This window comes from Garra rufa, chromosome 15, assembly GCF_049309525.1.
Source record: "Garra rufa chromosome 15, GarRuf1.0, whole genome shotgun sequence".
Lineage (NCBI taxonomy): Eukaryota > Metazoa > Chordata > Actinopteri > Cypriniformes > Cyprinidae > Garra > Garra rufa.
This window is the reverse complement of record NC_133375.1, coordinates 27595954-27611725: the sequence shown is the minus strand read 5'-3', so window position 1 is coordinate 27611725 and position 15772 is coordinate 27595954. Positions and strand designations below refer to the sequence as shown.

The 15772-nt window shown below is 34.7% G+C and overlaps 2 protein-coding genes across 2 annotated transcripts; one reads left to right on the top strand and one right to left on the bottom strand.

Moving 5' to 3' along the window:
- Positions 1–1177: 1177 nt before the first annotated feature.
- cpt2 (carnitine palmitoyltransferase 2) lies at positions 1178–7382 on the bottom strand. The gene is made up of 5 exons (XM_073818972.1): positions 6889–7382; positions 5252–5332; positions 5041–5147; positions 3653–4957; positions 1178–2007 (listed from the first exon to the last, which is right to left on the bottom strand). Exons 1-5 carry the CDS (start codon positions 7071–7073, stop codon positions 1679–1681), a joined length of 2007 nt encoding a protein of 668 aa, XP_073675073.1. The 5' UTR covers positions 7074–7382; the 3' UTR covers positions 1178–1678.
- A 469-nt stretch (positions 7383–7851) lies between these two features.
- On the top strand, positions 7852–15007 carry porcn (porcupine O-acyltransferase). The gene is made up of 15 exons (XM_073819032.1): positions 7852–8227; positions 8585–8738; positions 9235–9427; positions 10165–10208; positions 10330–10511; positions 10611–10741; positions 10881–10898; positions 11235–11249; positions 11344–11469; positions 11671–11771; positions 12787–12863; positions 12974–13037; positions 13231–13316; positions 13534–13644; positions 13744–15007. The coding sequence occupies exons 2-15, from the start codon at positions 8603–8605 to the stop codon at positions 13843–13845; spliced, it is 1386 nt and encodes a 461-aa protein (XP_073675133.1). The 5' UTR covers positions 7852–8227; positions 8585–8602; the 3' UTR covers positions 13846–15007.
- Positions 15008–15772: the final 765 nt, after the last annotated feature.

Genomic DNA, 15772 nt, shown 5'->3' with positions numbered 1-15772 from the left:
TCGCTTTATATTCCATTTTAAAATGTTTTAAATGTGCGAAAGATCTTTTCAGCACCTTAATGATATTATCAGTATATACACTCTAAATAGGAACTTTAGAGTAGAACATGCATTATGTACACTACTGGTTTACAGTTTGGGGTAGGTTACGACTTTTATGTTTTATAATGTCTCTTATCCTCACCAAGGATGATTTAAAAAAAAAAAATAATACTAATCAAAAAATACAGTAAATTTGTAATGTAATGGAGAAGCAAATTTTCCAGCCTTCAGTGTCACATGAAGCGTTTCATATCAATGTTTAAAGCAATCCCAGCAAGCAATTTTTGGTCTAAAAGATGTCTATTAGCCGTGAAAACACAGCCCAGACGTCTAGGCTAAAATAAGTTTGTATTTGGGCTGTCAGTGAAAATTTAATAGACGTCTAAACATATCCCAATATTAAACTAGTCATCAATAAAAAAAAAATTAAACCATAAAACCTTGTAAACGTTGCTGAGTTTGCTTACAGGATGGAATTTCATACATCTAACTAGTTATTTTGCCAAAAAAATGGCATGCAACCAAATTCAAGGTTATTTGGGCTGGAAGTGGGTTACACATAGCTGGACTATATCGGGTTTATAGTTAACCCAGACGGTGAAATGACGACTATTGCTTGCTGGGATTGTGCAGCTTAATGTTTCTGTCTAATTCATAATTTACTTGAAATAGAAAGTTATCTTTACTGTTATTTTTAAGATTTCTTTCTAAAATTTTACTGACCCCAAATTTGAAAAATACTGTATATGACCCTAATAAATGTGACCCTAGACCACAAAACCTCTTCTTAAGTAGCACGAGTATATTTGTAGCAATAGCCAAAAATAATTAGTATGGGTCAAAATTATCATTATTATTTTTCTTTTATGACAAAAATCATGTTCCATTCCAAGTTATTTTGTGAATTTCCTACCATAAATATCAAAACTAGTAATATGCATGGAACTTAATTTGCACAACTTTCAAGGCGTGTTTCTCAATATTTAGATTTTTTTGAACCCTCAGATTAGTTGTATTTCATCCAAATATTGTCCTATCCTAACAAACAATATATATATTAATGGAAAGCTTATTTATTAAAATGTAACGTTATGACTGGTTTTGGGGTCAAGAATCACAAATGTACATATGCAGCTTTTTACATTTTTTTTTCTTTATTAAGCTTGTTAAAGTCTTTACAATCAGAGTATTTATAGTTATCCATGTTCATTCATCTTATAAGGTACAGGACAGGTCTTTCAATTATTCTACATAATTAAACAATGCAGAATTACATCATGGAATTACATTATATCCATGTTGCACGATTGACATTTCTTAAAGCTGCCCATTGAACCTGGGAGGAAATACACTGCAAATATTTCAAGTACAATACATTTAAGGACATTAGCATTTCAGAAAGTTACCTGTACCCCCATTACATTTACTAATTTTTGAATCAATCACTTAAGTATGGGTCACAGTCTGTCCACACAGTGCAAAGCTTATTTGTTCTTACTTCAGCCTTTAAAGATAATCATGTCATTACCAATTACATTTAAGTCCTTATCTAATAAAAGTAAAACAGAAGTGCTCTAAATTCAGACTACTTCACCTACCAAGTGCTTCAATAAACCTCAACACATTAAGTGCACTTTCAATGAATGGGTTTTCCATCAAGGACTGTAAAAATGTCTTCCAAGGACTTGTGAACACACTTAAGGAACTCATGAACATTTCTGGCTGGGTAGCTGGACACGTTGCACCCAATCCATTCATCATGGACACCATAGCCCACTCCGAAACCATCAGGCACCACAGGAGCAAATCCGCCCAGACTGACCGCGGGGCTGGTGAGAGTACTGGTGGACAGGATGTTGTGGTTTATGGCGGCATATGCCGGATCATGGTAGAGACTGGGCAGGGCTATTCCTTTCGAATTAGCCAGGTAGCGCATGGCAAAAAGATGGCGATCAAAGCCTTGACCTAGATGAAAATGCACAAAAAAGATGACAATGATGAAATGATACAAGTTTAGAGTGAGCTAAAGATGTGATCTGATGCTCACCATCCCCCAAAAACGTACAAGGATGGAAATTCTGTCACCATTTACTCACCCTTATGTCTTTTTAAACCTGTAGGACTTCTGTGGAATTCAAAGACATTTTGAAAATAGTATCTTTTGTCAATACAATGAAAGTAGGTAGGGTCTAATGCTGTTTTGGACCACATTAACTCTCATTACAAAGGAGAAAATTGGAGGATTTGTCTGTCGTGTCACGTCGCACTGCGCTGCATCCAGTGTAGACAGCAACACTGATTATAATGGGTTTTATAGAGCGTTTTCACGATGCGTCATCAATCGGCCTTATTGGCGACACTGAATGTAAACAATGCCACTAAACTGAACAAAACTCTCATATTTTGCTGATTATTGCTGCTGAAATATTAGGCTAACATCTTAATTAATACTGTTTATACATATCTTTACCACATATTAACTTTAGTTTGTCAAAATATTGTGCCCTTTCCTGCTTACTTCTCTATATGATTTAGCAGCTTCCACACGTTTTTTCTGTGGTTTAGACAGCATAAATTAGCAGAACAACTTATTCAGTGGTACTCTAACAGTGCAATCTATGCTGTTGTTTATGTTCAACTATCGCCAGTATGGCCACGCATCCGTGTAACTGACCAAATCGTGACGTAAATGCAAACCCTATTAATATTGTAATTATCGCGTCTGGTGTAGACACGGTGTTAGTCTTATTGGTTTAGAACATGACAATGAGTAAATGATGACAGAATTGTCATTTTTGAGGCAAACTACCCCTTTATCTTACACAATACTGATTAAAAAACAAGTCTTGCTAAGATAAACATCACTTTTCCCTACGAGAATCATAAGTCACCTCATGAATCCACCTTTTTCTTCTAATAAGAGCTGGTGCATATTTGAATATATGTGGGATTATTAGCAGAAATACTCGCAGGGACAGTATGCTTCAAAATAATATTCCAGTTGCATTCATTAGGCCTATTTGTAGTGCGCCAGCCACTGAATAATGTGTGTCTTGCAATAATGTGTTTTCACGCTCTTTAATGTGGTGGAATAGATTGCTGTATTCATGTGAATCAATGGTTGTTTCGATTACAATATAACATTCTTTCATTAAATTATAGTGTACTTTTTTCTTTGTGAAAATTCCACCACCTAGTCTGCAAAAACATCTGTGGCGTCCAATCTTGCATTCCTCACATGTATTTAATTACAAACAACAATAAAACGTTCTAAACCTTAGTTAACAAAAGTTATATTGTTGTCTTTTCTGAGGTATCACAAGTGACTAGTTCAACTTTATTCTCAACATACGACTTTAATCTCGTAATCTTAGATTTTTTTATTTTGTAACATGGCACTAAAACAGCATCGTAATTGCAAATTGGTGTGTCTTACCATGTTATTCTAATGTATAATCTTAATTATGAATACACTGGTTTGTTTGTTTTACCGTTTACTGCACGTTGTTATTCTTTTCATTATTTCCCTATAGCAGATAAGTCTCTCCCATAGGCTTACTTGAAGAAGAAGGTGGATAAGATTGACAGGTTGGCTGAATGCTGTACTAACCCATTGCTGCCTCCTTAGTGAGTTGCCCGTGGTATTTGGAGCATTCACTCAACAGCCCCTGTAACTGCTCCACAGTGTGCTGTCCGGGCTGCTCGACGAATGCCTTGGCACAGCGCTTTGTGTGGATGGTAGCGGGACGGATGGTTTCTGTGCGCCCGTGTTTAAAGGCTGCGGTGCTACAGGACTCGTATGTGGCGACCGTCTGGCCGTACTGCCGTAGGAATCCCATCTGGAAAGCCAGCTGAGCGATAGCATCTGGGCTGAGCTTCTTCTTCTTAAGCTGCTCCTTTCCACCTTTCTTGAACTCCATGGCATCAATGGTGAGCTTAGACACGGCAGCCTGGAAGTTCTCTTTTGCTTTCGTGATTCCAGCTTTTAACTCTTCAGTGAGTTTAAACTCTAATCGGCGCACCACTGAAGAAGAGTCCACTGCTGCAGGCTGGGATCCAGGCCCAACCAAAGGCTTCTCTGTGGTGTCCTTGAAGACCTCATTTTGGAAGCGGAGAACGGCTACGCCGTCACCCCAAGAGTGCTCAAAATTAATGGCCGCCTGTCCGTCCTTAGCTAAGATGATACTAAAGGACTTGTCATACCAGCGGTTGCAGCCGTCTCCATAAAGCATGTTGTGGGAAATGTGAATATGGTCTCTCATCACCTCCTCATCCAGGCAGAGGCAAAACAAAGCAGAGTCTACTAACTGCAGAGCTTCTCCATTTCCAGCATCCAGTAGTTTCTGTCTTAACCCTGCCCAGGTGTCCCTATTCTCACTAGTTAGAACACCCAAGGGGAACGAAGGCGCTTGTGTGGGGTCTGCTAGGATGTATTTCAAGTGAGCTTGAACCTCGGCGGGCTTTATCAGGTTGCCGTCCCGATCCAGCGCATCAAACACATACAGGTTACCTCGCCTAATTACGAGCAGATGGCGACCCTTGTCGTTTGTGATGAGCTCGTCACACTTGTATTTGGGTATACGTGTGGAGTTGAAGAGGCGGAAGTATTGGGACATATCCAGAGGATATGCGTTCACCATGTAGGCTCCAAACCATGAGATAGAGGGTGGCACCCATCGGATCAGCCTTTTGAAACTATCTGTGTCACTCTTGGCAGGGTTAAGGTGAAACACCTCCGGCTCGAGTAGACCAGCACGAAGGGTTTTCATGAAGCGGATGGCTGAGCACACCATGTTGGTGGCTCGCAGGAGCTGGTCATTGTACTCAGGTTTGGGGTCAGGGTTAAAGGACATGAAGGGGTTAAAGTTGAGCACAACAGACTCCCGAGCAGACAAGTACATGTCAAACCATGGAGCTGTGAGGAAAATGGGAGAAAGTCATTAAAGATGTTACAAATAAACAATATTCAATTGTTATTTTTATTAGTACATCTCCCACCTGATATGTAGCTGGTGTGCTTGTTATTCTTGTCTAAGGCCACAAGTTCTTCATGTAATTGCTTGCCTACACCACTCTGGAAATCTTGTGCAACTTTCTCAGTATTACTGATAGATTTCAAGGGAGCAGAAGTAGGCAGCAAAATGTTAAAACATTAAAAAATTAATTAGAATATGAAAAGATTGAACTGATATAATTAGTTTTGGCTTACCTGTACTGTTCATCATTTAGCAGGGGTCTTTGAGCTGCCAAATACTTCCGTATTGTATCTTCCAATTTCGGGACTGGTAATCTGTAAATAACATGCAAAATGTATATGGGCTATTCTACAGAATTAGAGCAAACTGCTGTCCCACAACCAAAAAACACATTTAAAAAGCATTTAAGTATTCAAATCTTAGATGTTTACTAAGATCCTTCTATTATCTATTGAAACCCATTTAATAAATATTTAAAATATCAGAGGTGTCAGTCCCGAACCCTAACCCCTAAATTTTAACTTACGAAAATTATATTCAAATAATTTTTGCATATTATTGCATTGTTGTTTTTAAAAATATCTTTTTAATTTAAAAAAGTTCATATTTTCTTTGTAAAGTATGAAACTTAATGTAAAAATATGTGTCCTGCATTTTCATGTCACTCCCGAAACGTGTATGTTTTAGTCCATTGGCTGAGACTGATTTTAACTACACCCCTACATTTGTGATCAGGTGATATTTATGTGTCCCTCTCTCTCATAGCTACAAGGTGTAAGTAGATAGGTCCCATCAAACAGTCACGAGCGAAACATGTCATCATTGTTTTGGTAGTGACAAAGGTCAACACATAATCCAACATTTTAGTACACTTATTTTTTTTAAAGATAAAGTATACTGAATTATCAACTAAGATGTTATGATAGTGTTTGGTTCAGTGTATATTCAAACTAATCAATCCTTAACTTTAAAATCAGTATGATCAACGTTTTGTCTTTTACAAAGAAAATTTTGATTAAAAATACAATAAATCTCATAAATTAAAATTGTGATTGTTTTTTTTTTTATTTATTTCTGAAATATATTAAAAAATATATAAAAAAATAGAAAAATATATATTTACAAGAAAGATGTAAGCAAAATCTTTAATAGGTCAATAAAATCCCTTCTTATTAAATTATATATTAATGTTTATTACTGTATTTTTTTTACAATATTACAATATTGCATAACGTTTTGTAATGTACCATTTCAATCAAAAAAAATTATTGTGATATTTCACTTATAAATATTTAGTGCTTTTATTTAAATAATGATATCAACAATGTTTTGTGTATGTACACTACCATTTAAAGTTAGTAAGATTTTCATGTATTTTTTAAAAAGAAATTAATTGTTTTTCTCAGCAAAGATGCATTGATCAAAAGCAACAGTAAAGACATTTATAACCATACTAATTTCACTACAATAAACTGCATTCAAAATATATATAAACAATATAATTGTAATAACAGGTGATAGTATACACATCATCAAAAGCACAAGCAAATCAAAGTACATTTTATTTTATATCTGAATGCAATGAATGCAATTCTACCTCTACAGTTTACCACGGACCAGTACTGTGGGAACTAAAATTAAGGCAAGGGGGTCATGTTTACGTGTAACACCGTGTCCCGATCCCCCTTGCAACCTAAGCGTAGACTTTGCACTTTCACCTACATTCTTTAATATGACCTATAACTATCGTAGACCAAAAACAATAATGGTATTTCTAACTGAAAACATATTCAACATTAAAGATTAAAAATCAAACCACAGCAAAATGAACTCGTGGCGTGGTTTATAAGATTCTATGTAATTCTCCTACCTTGGTAAACTCTTCTGGTAGTGCATGGTCGGGACCACACTTTTGTGTAAATACTCAATCCCAGCTCCATCCTTGCTGCTGTATTTACGCTGAGTGCTCGTTAGAACTGACAGGACAGGGTTGTTCCTTAACAGTTTTAATTTGCCCAGTGTTAAATTATATTGCGTAGAAAGCAAACCTGCCATCACACAACTTGTAATTTAAGGAGATTATGAATTGCGTATTTTTCCTAAAGCTCAACTTCAATTTCAAACCTTTTTTTAATAGTGCTGCAAGCTGCCAACCCACTGAATGAATGCAGTGAGTCTGACAGATCCTGTCGCTGACGGTACAGCCAAATTTGCTAACTTAACTGTGCTAATTATTTTCTAATTAGAAAGAAATAGCATTAAACGTTAAAAAATAATTTCCCAAGATCACTTTAATAGCTGCTTAACAAGCAGACAAAATTCAAAACAAAAATCTCCGATTTTAATATTTGATTCACTACTTCCGCCTCACCATCTGTCACCTTTTTCAAAATAAAAGTCATAAACTCTGGCCATTTATATACAAAACACAGGTAGACTGATACGTTTCTAATTATTCAATTGCATTATCATTATGTGTTAATTATTCAAACTTTCACAAAACAGCACAAAAACTAAGAGATTTCGCTGGAAGTAAATAAAAACTTTTAAATGTATGTTTAATTATACATTTATTTAAAAAAAATATTCTTAGTCCTCATATGTCGAACATTTATTGCATTTCCATTTAGTTTGTGTATACATTTCAACACGCACCCAGTCTATCAAAGCGTGAGACCACAAGCTCCGCCTTTTTGTTCTGATCCTTTCATATGATTGGTTCAGCCACAGATGCGCAGGAAGATGATTGGTCATCGCATGTCCCTCTGGGAAGCTGTAATCATGAAAGACTGACAGCATCAATGGGAATCAGCCATCAGGCGTATTGCCAGCATCATCTGGACCGATTGTGCTGGAAGCGCGACATAATTCTCCATCTTTAAATTAGAACATAGGCGAAAATTATGTAGATTTAATCTAAATTAAAATGTAACTAAGTAAATTAAGACAATGTGTACAAAACTTGACATTTTAGGGACTCAAAGACGGATTCCTAGTGCGGCTCATCGCTGTTTAAGTTGATAGTGGGGGTGAAGCGCTCATCCTCCGCCGCTGCCGCGCTCTGTAACGAATTGAACATTTCAGCTATTGTAATTTTCATTTTGAGGAACGAGGACTGTAGTCGGTATTACAAATAGCTTAAATCTCGGCGGTTCAGACCGTGCATGCTGTCTGCATTGCGGTGTGAGGGTATTTAACATCCTGCAGAGGTAAGATTATTTGGACATTGCATGTCTATACAGCACAGCATTTAGGTATCATAACAAATATATTAAGAGTACCAACAAGATGATTTTTCCCCTTCCTGATAAGGATTTTTGTAATTGAATTCTAAAAACATATCTATTTCTAAAAGCTGTTGGAATTATCACATATATGTGTCATAGGATTCAGTATTAACCCTGAGATTAATTTTACAAACACTATGTTCTGACCCCAATTCAGCCCTGATCTTATATTTACCTTTGAAGCTTGCTCACAGCATCTTTCATTTATTTTTTAGACCAAATACCTATTGATTTGCTTTTTTAAGGTACAACATTTAATTTACATTTTTTTCCCCTCAGTGTCTAACAGTCAAAGCAATGGGATCTCTAAGCAAACAGCAGTTCTTCCAGGAACTGGGATCCGGTTGCTTGCTTCCGACTGTCCAGCACGGTCTGGAGCAAGTATGGCAGCTGTTACTCATCTGCCTAGTGTGTAGGCTGTTGTGGAGATTGGGTAAGAGGGTTTATACCTCACATGACATGTACTGTAATCTTTTATTCAGGTAAAGTAGTAGTTCCTTTAAAATAAAAAAAATATTTACTCTTTTTTATGTCATTCCAAACACTTCATTCCTCTGTGCCATTCTTTAAAGTGAAAAGTGGGCAGATGTTTTAACCACCAAAAAGAACAAAAATACTATAAAAGCAGCAAATCGGTCATGTACAATGTACAATATCTCAAGCCTTTTGAAGCCATATGATAGCTTTGTGTGGTAAACATCTTGCTTGACAGCTGTGATCACTATTCACTTTCATTGTGTGATAAAACACTTTGGACATTCTGCTAAAAATAACTTCTTTTGTGTTGCTTGGAAAGAGTAAAAAATACATGAGCGTGAGAAAACAATTATCATATTTGTGGGAACTACTTCTAATAGTAAAGTACAATTAAAATAATAGATAATTAAATTATGTTATGTTTCATTTTTATGCTGTGTTTCCTCTCTCAGGTGTGCCCTCTTTCTTGAAACACCTGAGTACATTGGCAGGTGGTTTTTATACTCTTTACCTGTTCTTCGAGCTGCACATGGTTTGGGTGGTGCTTCTCAGCCTTCTCTGCTACCTCATTCTCTTCCTGTGTCGCCATTCAAGCAGTCGTGGACCCTTCTTGTCCATCACTATCCTCATCTACCTCCTTCTGGGGTATGTAGTTACATCCTCTCATGATCATCTGTTTCCTCATTTTTGCGCAATACAGGAATTACAATGTAGTCAATGTGTCTCATTTGAGTATAATGGGAACATATATATATATATATATATATATATATATATATATATACACACACACACACACACACACACTAAGTTTACTTATTTGATCAAAAATACAGAAAGTAATATTATGAAATATTATTGCAATTTCAAAAACAGTTTTCTATTTTGATATACTTTAAATGCAATTTATTTCTGTGAATTAAAGCTGAATTTATCAACCATTACTCCAGTCTTCAGTGTCACACAATCCTTCAGAAATCATTCTAATATGCTGATTTATTATCAATCTTTAAAAAAAAAAAACAGTTGTGCTTCTTAATATATTTTTTGAAACCTGTGATATTGTCACATGATCCTTCTGAAATTATTCAAAAATGCTGATTTGGTATTCAAGAAACATTTGTTATTGTTATCAATTTTGAAAAGAGTTATGCTGCTTAATAGTTTTGTGGAAATAGATTTTTTCAGTATTCTTTGAAGAACAGAAAGTTTTATAGAATATAATTTATTTGAAATAGAATTATTTTGTAACATTATACATGACTATGCTAAGTATACATCTCTTTTTTTTCAAATTAAGTATATTTTTAATATTATATTTTTGTTATAAGGATGTTGTGAGTCAGAAATATGCTGTTAAGACTGTTTTCTTTCTGTTTCAGAGAGCTGCATATGATGGATACAACAACCTGGCATAAAATGAGAGGTCAGTCTTTGATGTTGATTTATAACCCGACATCAGTGACTATTAGACCAGGATTGTATAGATGTTTCTTATACTGGATTGTGAGTCAATTTAAAATGAAATAGTTGTTGTGGTCATGTAGGTTCCCAGATGGTAGTGGCCATGAAGGCAGTTTCTCTTGCCTTTGATTTGGACAAAGGCATAGTGGAAAAATTTCCCTCTCCCGTGGAGTTTATGGGGTACATTTACTTTGTGGGGACAGTCATCTTTGGACCTTGGATCAGCTTCAATAGCTACATAGATGCGGTAGAGAGTCGAAAACTTGTGAGTCTCAATTTTGCCAACTTTCGTTCTAATACAAATTAGAATTTAAAGGCTGTAAGAGCACCCTTTTAACAGAGTGTCTGTCTCCTTTTTTCACAGAGTGTCTCCTGGTTTTTAAAATCAGTCTTCAGTTGTGTGAAGAGCCAGATCTGTTTGGTTATTTCCAACTGTATTGCACCCTATCTCTTTCCCTATTTCATCCCGGTCTTTGGAAACAAGCTGCTCCGCAAGTGAGTATAAGTTTGAGTCGAGTAAAGTAATGTCATTTTTTAGTGAGCAATGAGTAAAGTATGGATAATTATTATGTTGCTATCTGTGGCTTATTTTTTTTCAAATTTGACTGATCTGTTTTCATTTTTTTTTCCTCAGCAAAAAGCGAAAGATAAGGTATTGTCCTACTTATATTATACATTTCTAAATTTTAATAATGTGGAATAAAGACAAATTCATACAAGCATGAAACATCTGCTAAAATTACCTTCAAAAATAATTTATGTCTTTACTAATTACACTTTTTTTTTTCAAATTAAGTTCTATATTAATATTATAATGTTAACTGTTGTGTTGTGGCTTAGTAAAAACGTATATCTGCTAAAAAAAACAATGAGTTCTACTGGGTTCGAGAATTCTGTATAAAATGAATTTTATTTTTACTTCTGTCCAAATAAAATACACATTTTGAATTGAGTTTAATAATGCTTTTCATTTTGTGTTTCAATGCAGGGGCTCTATTAAAAGGTAGGCAATGAACAAGTCTTTAAATATAAACCTCAATTGTTTCATGTCTCCGCTGATCTGTTGTAACCTTCAGCTTTGTAATCTTCCTATTCAGGTGGCTGCAGGCCTATGAGTACACCCTGTCCTTCCATTTCAGTAATTACTTTGTGAGTTACCTTGGTGAGACGACCACCACACTGGCAGGTGCAGGTTTCACAGAGGAGAAGGACAATCTAAAGTGGTTTGTATAAACCATACGGATTCACATTAAGTCAGTGTCAAAAATAAATTGAGAACATCCCTTTAGTAAAAATTACACCAAATGTGACAAACATGTCCTAATTTTGGCTGGCAAACACAGAATTGATCAATATTTCATGACCGTCCCTCATTTAGTCTCTCAATCACTCTTTATTAATACAACTTCTGTTTTTTTTTTCAGGGACTTGACAATAGCAAAGCCACTAAATGTAGAGTTTCCCAGGTCTATGGTTGAAGTGGTCACTTCCTGGAACCTGCCTATGTCCCGCTGGCTTAACACCTGTATGTGTTTTTAAATAAATTAACTAATTATTTTTGTTTTTTCACTTGTACATTACTTATGCATACATTTGTATTGGTTTTAAAACACTGTTCTATAACACATACTTACAGTTATAATTAAAAGTTTACATACATATTGCAGAATCTGCAAAATGTTGTTCTGCCCACTGTTCTTCAGAAAAATCCTTCAGGTCCCACAAATTCTGTGGTTTTTAGTATTTTTGTGTATTTGAACCCTTTCTAACAATGACTGTATGATTTTGAGATCCATCCTTTCACACTGAGGGGGTGTTAATTTTTTTTTTTTTTTTTTTTGCAAAATAGGAAAAAATGAACATATTCATCCTGTTCAAAAGTTTACAACCCCAACTCTTAATGCATGTTTTTTCCTTCTGGAGCATCAGTGAGTGTTTGAACCTTTTGTAATAGTTGCATATGAGTCCCTCAGTTGTCCCTCAGTGTGAAAAGATGGATCTCAAAATCATACAGTCATTGTTGAAAAGGGTTAAAATACACAAAAATGCTGAAAAACCACAGAATTTGTGGGACCTGAATGATTTTTCTAGAGAACAGCGGGCAGTTTAACTGTTCAGGACAAACAAGGGACTCATGAACAACTATTACTAAACAACAACAACAAAAAACACAATTGTGGATCATTCAGGTAACAACACAGTTTTAAGAATCAAAGGGGTGTAAACTTTTGAACAAGGTCATTTTTTATAAATTCAACTATTATTTTCTCTTGTGGACTATATGTGAATGTCATTTATGTGAAATATCTTATTCAGGTCTAAATAAAATATACTAAATAGAAAATAACATGCATTTAGTATGACCCCCTTTTATTATGGTCAAATAATTAACATTTTAGAGATTCTGCAAGATGTATGTAAAATTCTAACTTTAATATGAATGAAATTAATATGTATTTTACCTCCAAAAGATTGAATGACATTTTATTTAGCTTTTTTTGTATTCTCTTTTACCTTCAAGTATGTACCTTTTTTTGTAGATGTGTTTAGGAAGGCTCTCAGATATGGGAGCTTCACAGCCATTATCTTGACATACACAGCAAGCGCCCTGCTACACGTGAGTGCATTTTGGCTCATTCATTCATTTACCATTTATTGATTATTTCATTTGATTTGACTGCGTTCTTTCTCAGGCATAAATACAATATTGTATTTCTGTGCCCGCAGGGTCTAAGCTTCCACATTGGGGCAGTATTATTTACACTAGGCTTCATAACATATATTGAACATGGTGAGTATATTTATTTTGGCATAAACATATTATTTCTGAATTAACTGCGTGTTCAGTTACCACAATAGCTAATAAATCTATAAAATGTTTTAATCAGTTCAATAGACTTACGTTTAGCGGTTCAGCCGGCTAATGCATCTTTATTGATCTTGGTTGTGTGTTTAATGGACTGTGCCTTTACTCTGTGTTTTAGTGCTTAGGAAAAGATTGTCAATCATTTTAAATGCATGTGTCCTCTCCAAGAGATGCCCATCTGACTGCAAACACAGACATAAAAAGGTGTTGTATGTGTTGTTATGTCTATAAAAGAACTTGTGTGAATATCTTAAAAAATGAAAAAGCCAGAAATGTAAATTAAATAATTAGTAAGCTTTTACAAAAAGATTATCATGTTTTGCCATTTCACATTTTACACTATTTTTTTACAATTTCATTTTAATATTCAAAAGTTACTAATTCTTTAAAAATGTAAATTTTTAATCTCTTTTTTCTCTAGGAATTTTGGGTATATTTAATTAATGGGACGTTTAGCATGTTAGCAGTACTCCATTTAACATACCTGGGCTCAATTTTTGGCTCCAGCACAGATGACACGGATTCTGATGAGGTACAATTAACGTCTTCTGAAATCTTATGGCCCCTTTTTTCTGTGCAGGTTATTTTGCATATTTGTTACATGGCATAAATGATTTTCTTTTGTCCACAGGACGGCATGGCCAGCCACACCATTGAGAAATGGACACAGCTTAGCTGGACAAGCCACTGGCTGACCTTTGGCCTTTGGGTCCTATATCGCCTTATTCTATAAACACTAAGACTTACATAGACAAGGAGAGATGGGGAGAGGATAGCAATAACTGTGATTGGATTTTTGTATGGTTTTACTGTAGGAGTCATGGCTGTTTTTGCCATCACTGTGAACTCTGGATGAACATGACTGCGGCCCCCAGAGTCCTCAAATCCAGGAAAAACTGATGTACAGGTAAAATTGATCTGTACCGTACCAGGATGTTCTGAAGTTTTCTAAACTACCTAAAGTACAAAGAAGCATCAAGACATTTTAAAAAAACCACAGAAATTCTTAGTAAGTTTGAAAATGTACTTATTCATAGCCATTGTTAATAAATTGATCAAGATTTTGATGACTAATAGATCTTGTAGTTGTAGTTGGTTATATTTGATGGTTTTAGGATAATTACTTCTTAGTCTGAAAAGAAGGTACATATTCTTATTGCTTGTTTCAGAAGCTCTAAAGTCGAATTGCACAAATTATGTTTGGTTGTGCATTTGTTTAGTCACACTCCCAAAAGGAATAATGACTTTACTCATGCTTATTCACTAATGCACATATCATGCTGCGATTCACAATCGTATTATGTTTGTTACATTTGTCATGTACATGAACTTCTTTTATAGTCATATATGTTCATCCTCATAGGGCTCTGAATTAACATATGATATAGTTCACATTCTCTCTTTTGTATAAATTGTATGAAAAGCTGACAGTCTCTGGGTGGCTTTTTGAAACCCTTTGAGACACTCAAATGAGACAGTATTAGTAGTGTTTGCTAGTTTCTTACATATTTTTAAAACGTATTAACAGAAACAAGAAATGGGAAAAGGAAAAACAGACAGTATTTGTTTTCAGTGTATGTTGCTATTTTATTATTGCTTTTTGGTAGTAAATAGTATTTATGACCATCATCACATTGAAAAAGATGGATTGTTTTTTTAGTGCCAAACAGAACAATAATCATTAATAGCTGGTTAATTTCAGGTATGTTCTTATATTACTTCAATTTTATTTATTGTGTTTAGACACTTAACACAGAACACATTTTCTATTGAATTACCCTGTTGTTAATCCGTTCCTATACTTTTATTAGTGAATATTAAATATATAGTTCAAATTACATGGATGATTATGTATGTCTGACTGCCAAACTCTTGATAATAAAACATTACATTTGGTTGTTTTCTCTCAATTTTTTCATTTATGGGCCATTCTACAGAATTGGTGAAAACTGCTGTCCCACAACCAAGAAACACATTTAAAATCATTCAAGTATTCAGATCTTAGACATTTATAAGATCATTTTATTATCTATTGAAACCCACATTCATTTTTAAAATATCAGTAAGTTATTATATATAAAATCATAATTTATTTGGCACTTTCAACTGGGAGGTGGCTGTCCTGAATCCTAACCTTTAAATTTCAACTTGTGAAAATGATATTTAAATTTTTTTTGCATTTTATTCCATTGTTGTTTTAAAAATATATATTTTTGATTTTGGAAAAAAGTGACGTTTAAAAAAAAAACGTTTTATATTTTCTTTGTAAATTATGAAACTTTATGTAAAAAAAAAAATATTCCGCATTTTTCATGTCACCAAAACAGGGTATGTTTTAGTCCACTGGCTGAGACTGATTTTAACTATACCCTGAAATTTATGTCACTCTCTCTCATAGCTACAAGGTGTGAGTACATAGGCCCATCATTTTGAGGTAAATGTGTTTAAAAGTCTGAAAAGCTGTGTGTAACTTTAAGTAAAGTCACTACCAAACACCATTTTTCTATCATTAAACACTTTTTTGGGAGTTATTCCATAACATTTAGTTTTTATATGTGTACAACAGTTTACAACTGTGCTAGCTAACCATGTGCTGATTAGCATCTTTAACCTGGGCCCAAAAGTATCTAAACCGTGACCGTAACAGTCACAACTGAAAC